This window comes from Prunus dulcis, chromosome 4 (genome assembly GCF_902201215.1).
Source record: "Prunus dulcis chromosome 4, ALMONDv2, whole genome shotgun sequence".
Lineage (NCBI taxonomy): Eukaryota > Viridiplantae > Streptophyta > Magnoliopsida > Rosales > Rosaceae > Prunus > Prunus dulcis.
In genome coordinates, this window is record NC_047653.1 from 4,267,919 (window position 1) to 4,277,561 (window position 9,643).

Here is a 9,643-nt window from a genome sequence, read left to right on the forward strand (position 1 = left end):
ATGGAAATGACCGTACAAGGTAACGGAAGCTTATGGAAAAATGCTTATATGCTAAGGCATATTGAGAGCGGTAAAAACGTACCATGCCCTTGGAATGCAACTCATTTGATGAAGTATTTCATTTCATTTTATAGTTTTCATTTCTTTGTTGCTTGTTGGTTTCATTTTTGAATTTTCCCTAAATTGTCCATCGTTCGATGAACGCTTAGTGAAACACATGTTTTCTTCACATTCGAAATGTTTGGTAGAAGGTCGTGTTTTTTAAAATTAGCATCGCTCGAATCCACTTGGTCGAAGACCTTGTAAATAAGGAAATGCATATACTAATCAATGAGCACATAATGTGCTTGACCAAAAAGCTAAAAGTATGATTGAAGATCGCAATAAAGACGTGGTTGGGGACCACACATAAAAAAGCGATTGGAGATCGCGCATAAAGAAGTGATTGAAGATTACAACATGATCAGAGACCATGACATGGTTAGAGACCAAGCGACATGATCCTCATGTGACAAGGTCAAAGACCGCATGATGAAACATGACAATAACATTAGGCTCTTATGGCCATAAAAGGGAAAAATATGAAATGTTCATAAGAGGAAAGCCTCCGAATTATTCAAAGCTAGAAAATACATAAAAACTACGAACTCTACAGATACGAACCCATAAGTAACATAGGCTAGTCTGATAGTAAGGGGAGACGATCTCAATCCACGTAAGGATAAACTATTTTGGCCTTGGCACGGAAGTTGTGGTATACTGTTTAAATACGTCGCGTATGCCATCAGAGTGAGCGGCTGAAACGGCTCGATCCGCATTAGCAAGATCACTCCGGAGGCAAGTCACTTGGGCACTGACACATGCCAGATTTTCCTTGAGTAAGTCATGTTCCGCCAACAGCGTGCGGTGAAAAAAGTGACAACAGCAGCGACGAACGTCAGACAGACCAGATTCATCCCGCACCCTTCCAACAAAACAAGGATGACCTGCGCTCGGGTGTGCCTTCCCATAGTAGCCTTTCCTCCACCTCTGGCATCACCAGACTGAAACCTGAACCCACGGAGTGAATCGAGGACCACCGAGTAATTTGAAGCATTCGCCGGAGAGTCGGCAGAAGAATCCTGCCACCATATCTCAATCATTCTGTTAGGGCTATTGGAATCTCGCTGCGAGGACTCCCTCCTTAACAGACACGAAGTCCTCCTCCTCGGAGAATCCCCTTTCTTTGGAACATCTGCGCAAAGGAGGAAGTGAAGTTTTAGCTTGCGTCTATGAGCCATGAGTAGGATAGGTATGTTCACCTAAAAACCAAATTAGCCTTTATATAGAGGCTTACCTGGAGACATAGCTCACTAAGGGGAGCTTGATAAGGTCGTAATACGGAGACAATAGGATATCCAATCCCTTACTTTTTGAATTTGAAAATGGTGATTCATCCTGAGAAGATCTTGGCCAGGTTTCAAAAACTATAACGTTAAGCCTCAGGTACTTACGTTATGGTTAAAATTCAAATCAAGTGGATAACTCATAAAGTCTGATAAAGTGAGTCAAAAATTCTGGGAACGAGCCCAAGATAATTGAGTATATCACAACAAAGACAAAATCGAAAAGAAAATACAACAAGAAGTGAATGAAACAAAGCAACCTAGGGCACGTCATCAAATGGGTCAAGAATGGCCTCCGAGGTAGGCCCAGCACAAGTGGAAAATCCAGCAGGCGAGGTGAAGCCCGTAAATCCAAGGATGAGCCCAATACTGGCAATAGATGATGCAACATTAGCACTAGGGACAACAGTCCTAACCGACCCAGAAGGGGTTGGCCCATAAAAAGCTATTGGTGGGGTCCTGTGATGGGGGGTGTAACCCGTCGAGGACAATCATCAGGGTGCATACCCTCGTCATAGTCATCTGGGCCCACCACAAACCGGTGCTCAAGGAGCTGTTGACCTTGAACCCAACCGTATCTGAATTGCCTGGCCCCCTCAACCCTGATCTGCTTGGTGTTGGCTTGATACTCCTCGTCCCTATTGCGTGCGGCATCCACCAGTTCTGGCTTAAGGCGGTCAACCTCCATCAATACAGTGCTTTTGCCGCTGTTCGAGCTCAGTCTCACATTCCTTGATGTGCTTCCTGCTAAGTTCGAGGGTTGTTGTTTTTTCGCATATCTTGCAGCTCATAACCTGAAACCTCGCCATTTGCGCGTTGCGAATTCCAACCATCTGCAAGAAATAAAAAATGGGCATTATGATAGGACATGGCAATTGGATGACACTAGCACAAATCCAATACGTACCACGTTCAAGCACTGTGATTGGTAGCCCCACATCTGTTCGTCAGTCATGGTCGCGAAGTTGTTCTCACCCAGTGAGCTAGTAGGAGTGGGGGCACGAGGGACTTGCTGAGGTAGGGATGGAGTACTCTAAGCGGATACATTGGGTGAACCCCAAACCCAAAACAACCTGTGAAGCATGGCGGGACTACTTCGCAGACCCGGAGGGCTCGGCACTTTTCTCGGTCTCTTTTCCCTACGGCCTGGGATCGACGATGAGTGTGGCGCTGATATATCTGACTAATCAGACTCAGACCCGGATGCGCAGTTCTCAGAGCTACTGTGCTGAGCTAACTCAGCCTCCCTTTCTTGAAAACTGACCTGGATAAGAGACGCCGAATCCTCGGTGCAACAAAGCTCAACGTCGACGGAATAAATGTCCTTGAACAAGTCCATTTTCGCGTAGGTTTGAATCAAGCAAAATGAACGGGAGGTAAGTTGCCCTATGACGAGCAGTGGAGAGACAAATGAGAGTTACAGGATCGACGAAGAGTGAGATATCCCACCACTGACCAGCCAAGTTCTCCTCCAACCAAGCAATTTGGTCCTCAGGAATGAGAGACGAAGGAAGTACTGCCAAAAGAAGAGGTTAGTTAGACCCGCAAAAACACAGTAAGCTATATTTCAAAGACATAAATATGTATACCAGGTTTTGGGCCAAACTCCGACGGGATAGGCATGTTAGACATCTCATGCACAGCCCACTCCCCAGTGATTAAGAAAGGTTGGATTTTCCAGTACTTGGTGGAAGTGGGCTTACAAGTAAATACCTTTTTACCAAACCCAGATGTAAAAAAGAAATAGTGAATTTCCCACTAACACAAGCCAAGTCGTAGAGGTACATGAAATCCTTAAAGCTAAGGGACACACCCAACTTCAAACCGACGGCTAGAAACCCAGATATGAGAAGGTAAGAATTTGGGTTAAGTTGCATGGGGTGAGGACCCAAGAAGAACAGGAACATATGAAATAGGGGATTAAGTGGAAACCTAACATGCTCAAAGTGGGTTAGTAAGAGAATTACGGAACCCCGATGAACCGGTACAGTGTACATATCCGCCCCTAAAGGAAGAGGATTGATCCCTATGTTGTCAAGATCACATCCTTTAGTGCGAGCCTTAAGTATCTCGTAGCTCGATGGGACACCACCAGACTTAGGCCAAATCTCGTGGTTCGACATGAAAATAGCAAAGATGAAAATAGTACTTACTAGGTGGTGGCAAGAACAAAAGCCCTTTGGCGAAGTTCTCAAACACACAGAACACTTTCCTCTCCCTTTGCACCCAGAGCTTATATATGAAGAACAAAAGAAAAGTATAAACGGTTTTACGAATGAATGTATCCCTATCGACCGACCTTTTATAGCAGGGGGTGAAGATTGGGAAAATAATTCACAGAAGTCACGGAAGAAGTTTTTCAAAAGCAAAGATAAGGTTTGATGTGGCTGGCTCAGATATTTGCCTTAGGCTTTGGCAACAAAGCTTGGTTTGATATGACCAGTCGAAATTATTTCTACCCAACTCATGCGCATCTCTGATAGAAAACTGCACACACTTCGACAAAAGGCAAAGAAGAGCAACAGATGTAAGCAATAAGTGGCACAAAGTAGTGAGTACACCTACAAAGCTAGGCTTGTTCCTCATGCACAGACTAGATGTGGACTGCTTGGGAGTCGGTGAGAACGAAAAGGAGAAATTGTCGAGTCCAAGAGGTCCAAGAAAAAAAAAGAAAAAAAAAGGTCGTGAACACCTTGGATCGGTTGAGAGACAAAAGGCGCACGGCTCTGGAAGGACAGCTAAGGGGTACTGGGGCCCGCATGGACAGCTCAAGTGCAAGAAAAAAAAATAAATAAAAGGTCATGAACACTTTAGATCGATTGAGAAACTGAAGCATGGGACCCACCGGATTGGCAAAAGCTCAAAATCAAGCACACCCCAACTGGGGTTGGGATCGACTAGGAAAGAGAAAGCAAGGAGCATGGGGCCCACCTGATTAGCAAAAGCTCAAAATCAAGCGCACCCGAACTAGGGTTGGGATTGGCTAGGAAAGAGAAAGCAAGGAGCATGGGGCCCATCGGTTTGGCAAAAGCTCAAAACCAAGCGCACCCCAACTGAGGTTGGGATCGACTAGGAAAGAGAAAGCATGGAGCATGGGGCCCACCAGATTGGCAAAAGCTCAAAATCGAGCACACCCCAACTGCGGTTGGGATCGGCTAGGAATGAGAAAGCAAGGAGCATGAGGCCTACCGGATTGGCAAAAGCTCAAAACCAAGCTCACCCCAACTGGGGTTGGGATCGACTAGCAAAGAGAAACCAAGAGGCATGGGACCCACCAGATTGGCAAAAGCTTAAAACCAGGAGCACCCCAATCCATTTGGGATCGACTAGGAAAGAGAAAGCAATGAGCATAGGCCCCACCGGATTGGCAAAAGCTCAAAACTAAGTGTACCCCAACTGAGGTTGGGATCAGCTGGCAAAGAGAAACCAAGAGGCATGGGACCCACCGGATTGGCAAAAGCTCAAAAACCAAGCGCACCCCAACTGGGGTTGGGATCGGCTAGCAAAGAGAAAGCAAGGATCATGGGGCCCACCAGATCGGCAAAAGCTTAAAGCCAAGCGCACCCTAGCTGGGGTCGGTTAGCAAAGAAGAAAATGCGCATGGGCCCACCGGATCGGCAGAGGTGCAGAAATCCAAAATAAAGAAATGGATCCACTCGCGCATGGGATTGGCTGTCCGCACTTGGATACTCCACATGTGGATAACAGTCCACAGTTGAAACTTGAAAAGTCAGCAACGAGCATGAAAATTCATATTTGGATATTTCGCATGCAAGGTGTGAAAGCAACATGCAAGGGTTGGCAATAGGCCAGTAGGAATCATATTTTTGGGTTTGACCAGCAAGCCAAGAAAGAAAACGTATGGCTTATTTGGGCTCAGCCATGAGCCCATCATAACGACATGCGCTCAATCCAAAGAAATCATGTTCCAAAGTCCCACTTAGATCATTTTTCCCTCTCCACCTGAAGCATGTAGAGAGGAAAAAAGGGGGGCACTATGGGGACCAAATCTCACGTATAATGGCTTAACCCATATGCCACAACTAAGAGACATGGGATGATCAAACTTCCCTCCCACTAGAGAAGTGCGGAGCGAGGGAGGCACAAACCACTCATCTGATCAATTACCATGAGGTGGAGGACGGGATGCGCAAAGCTAAGGAAGTGGGGCTAAACCCAAGAACTCGAAGCGCTATAAAAACCCGGCTAGACCTCCAGCAAAGGTACGTGAAATTCAATCGAACACTAAGAGTACGTTGCACAAACACTGACTTGAGCGTCAGAGTGACTTTTGCAGGTACTCATCCCATTCCCACCGTTCGACCTCGAGAACGTAGTCCAGAGTTCTCTTTCAACCAAGGAAGAATGCGGACTTCAGTCAAGAACCTGTGGATGTATTTGTTCTTGAAAGAAATCCTGCTCCAACAGTAAGAGTGAGAGTGAAATTGGCTATGTGGGATTTGGTTAGCAAAGTGTGTTTTGCATATTAGAAACAGGTCAGGAAGCTATGAAATGGCAATGGGAGTGGATGAAGAGATGCAGCAAAGCAGTGGTACGAAGAAGAAGATCCGTTTGACAATATTTTGTTTTATTATTATTTTATTCGGATATAACAGAGTTAGTTTAAAAGTTAGCACTGTTAAGTTTTGTTTAATTGAGTTTTAAATAATAGCACAAGTGTCAAAATTTTGAGCAAGAGACAGAGCGTGGGACGAAGAAAAAGGAGGGAAAATCTCAACTCATGCAAATAATTGAGTTTTATTCATTTTTTTTTAATATAAAAATATCATTTTGTCCTTGTATTTAACTAAAAAAATTAACAAAATTGACGGTAGGACCATTTGTCCTAAGAAAGTAAAGTTAAAGGACCACGGGAACCATTTTGGAAATTGAGGTACTCAAATGCAAATCGAGTCTAAGTTCAAGGACTAATAAAATGATTAACCCAATGTAAAAAAATAAAAATAAAACATAATTTTCAAGGCATCCTTCAAAATTGAATAAAATAGTTTGTAGATAGTTTCCGTCTTTTTGTTGTAGAAATTGAGCCCAGAGAAATGACTTTTGATTATTCTGTAGTGCGAGTATAAGTGATTATTTTAGAAGCCAAAGAAATACTAGACAAATACATACAGGATTTGAAGCTAGTTATCCATGACATACATAGCAGAATAAATCTTAAGCAAAGCCTAATTTTGAGTAGCCATGATTCTACCATTTGTAGCTTTTCGTTGCTTTTGAATTTCAGTCGGGACCTTGACATCTGTTGCCAGTCCAATAGCTTGAAGAAATCTTATTGTGTACCAAGTAAAATCAATTTGCCACCATTCCAGCCCATGTCGAGCTGAGTATTCAAAAGCATGGTGGTTATTATGCCAGCCTTCTCCAAACATAATAATTGCCAGCCACCTAAATTATTAAAAATAAATCATGTTAGTATCCCAATTTTACATTTAGTAATGATGAAATATAGCAAAGTGGGAAATAGATGCGATATACCAATTGTTCGTCGACATATCACCGGTGTTCCATGCTTTGTTTCCCCACATGTGGCCAACTGAATTTACTAAAAAAGTGGCGTGGTGTAAAAATGTTGCCCTCACCCCCTGAAATTATAAGGAATTTAAATTTAGGACATGTTTGGATGGAGAAGTTAAACATGATTTTTAGATTTAGGACTTGTTTAGATGAACAAGGATGTCATAGTTTTCAACATTACTCTTCACGTAGGACCACTTTTTAGTGAGCCACAGATGCAACTAATTCCACATTAGTTACTTTTTTTTCTTCTTGAATTCGAGTTTCAATTTCAGGGTTAAATTTGGGATTTTTTGTTTGATTTGGGTTCAATCGGGCTTAATAAACCGGCCCGCTCTGATACCATAATAAGATTCTAGAAAGACAAATCTGTGGCCCACTACTATAAGTATTGATGCTGTCTTCAACTTAACCATTTGCATATTCGGCATATATAGAGTTTTAGTAGTGGAATCAGTCATTATATTTTGTGTTTTATTTGATCAAGTTTCTAATGTGGAAAATCATATTCTCCAACATATGACACTATGAATAAAAATGGTCAAGTCAAGCAGTTATTAATAGAGAGTAATCATTTGGGAGAATAAGTAAGGTAAACTAACGAGCAAGCGATCTCACCACTCCCCAAACCAAGAAGGGAAATCCACCCACAGCATATAGTACACCTCCAAGAGCAATTGAATGTAGAAGGTTAGTACGAAGAAGAAACTCATAGAAGGGTTGTTTCCTTAAATCTTCAACGTTCTTCAGTCCGCCAAGCTGTAAATTTCTCATTTAAAAAGTAAATAAAATAAGTACATATGTAGTCTTTTTGTATTGGGAACACCTATTATGGTCCTGTACCAATTTTTTTCAACTATTTAAACAGTTTATTTTTCAAATTTTCATTCATAAATTATCCTTGCGAAAAATCATGCAAATTGAAAATCATAAAGGCATCTAGTTGGGATCAATATAATAGACGAATATTGTGCTTTAAAAAAAAAAGCTATAATAACAACTATTTAATTGAGTAGTCAAATAGTTTCATAATCAAGTGACTTTTTGCAGAAATCATTTTTAAGGGAATATCTAAAAGGGGGAATGCTAGCAACCTTCTCTCTAACTTTCTCATTTTCTCTCTAACTTTCTCATTTGGACCTTCTCTTTTTTTTGCTTGACATATATCATTCTCCTTACACTTAAAACGTTGTCATTAATATATTACAGTCCCGATCTCTTGGACTACATGGGTCCAAGAGATTTGTGGTCACTCACTGTTCGATATAAATTCAACGGTTCACTCACTCTTGTACTCCTTTTAAGAAACTTTTATAAACCATTGGATTAATATCCAATGGTGAGTGACCACAATCTCTTGAACCACTGTGGTCCAAGAGATCGGGCTTGTAATATATTATACGAGTTAACTTTTGCTTTCCAAATTTATTTTTATTAAATGTATTCAATTTATCCAAAAAAATTTCACAACTTTCTTACCATCTTATTAAATTTTTTTTAAAAGTAAATTATTTTTTTAAACTTGAAAGCAAAAGTTAACTTGTATGATATATTAATGATATTGTTTTAAGTGTAAGGAGAATGAGAGATGGGAGGGATTGTGTGTACGTTTTACCTCTTTTTCAAGCTGACGACGACGGCCATCAAGCATCCAACCCATGTGACTAAACCATAAACTCTGGATAGGGCTATGAGGGTCCTTCTTTGTGTCAGTAAACTGATGATGATACCGGTGGGTACTCACCCATTCAATCGGGCTACCCTGAAAGTCCAAAACACCAACAAATCCTTGGTATATACATTTTTTTCATTTTATCTGTTGATTAAGTGCGTTATCATAGATAGTAGGCATATAGAATAATACACTGGAAGTTATAGATATGACCTAGATTATGTATACATAACATGAAATAAATAATTTTTTTATACATGTCCTGTTACTAAGTTCTGTTTTTTTTTTTTGTTTTGTTTTTTGTTTTTTTTTTAATAAATAATATTTGGAGGAAAGAAATACCCTAGAATTTCTATCGTAGGTGACAAGCAGCGGGGAGAGGGAGGGCCACAACCACTGCGTTGGCTTAAGTTTTGTTTTTTGACAATGTGATATTTTAACTACTCTAATGTATGAGGATGAGGATCGAAGTTTATAAATTATGAGTAATTCATTAACGAATTTGAAAATAGATCTTAAAGTTATGGAGTTTTCTATGCTTTTAAACACAAAACGCTTTACCAATTATATATGCACACACACCTGAAGTGATAAAACGCCACAGTAGGCGAAGAAGTACTCGAGCCATTTTGGAAGCCTCAAACTTCTGTGTGCAAGACTTCTATGGTAACTCAGTGTGATTCCTAAACCCGTCGCAACGTACAAAGTGATGGCCACCCAAAATGCAGGCCAATTGAAGTGAAAGGGCGCAAATATACAAAGGCAATGCAAAGCCAAAAACACAACCACAGAGAAACCCATCACTATATTATATATGTATATGTATATATAAGTCTGATGATCTCAGTTTGGCCCAAAAAAGGCCATTGTAGAGACTATTTATAATACTCCCTTGCTTCCTTGCAATACATGGCCCGCTGACTTGTCATCAAAATAGAAGCAAAGCAAGCATCAGCTAAAGAAATAAATGTGGTTTCGAGAAACTAGACCCGCAGAGGCAGAGCCCATCCCTATGGATCAGGATTGTCCCACCGCCGTCCTCCCCCCT

General features: G+C 41.3%; 1 protein-coding gene across 1 annotated transcript; it reads right to left on the reverse strand.

The window, feature by feature from the left end:
- Positions 1-6,452: 6,452 nt before the first annotated feature.
- LOC117625763 (palmitoyl-monogalactosyldiacylglycerol delta-7 desaturase, chloroplastic-like) lies at positions 6,453-9,422 on the reverse strand. Its single transcript, XM_034357310.1, has 5 exons — positions 9,178-9,422; positions 8,539-8,685; positions 7,542-7,682; positions 6,885-6,991; positions 6,453-6,794 (listed from the first exon to the last, which is right to left on the reverse strand). The coding sequence occupies exons 1-5, from the start codon at positions 9,394-9,396 to the stop codon at positions 6,575-6,577; spliced, it is 834 nt and encodes a 277-aa protein (XP_034213201.1). The 5' UTR covers positions 9,397-9,422; the 3' UTR covers positions 6,453-6,574.
- Positions 9,423-9,643: the final 221 nt, after the last annotated feature.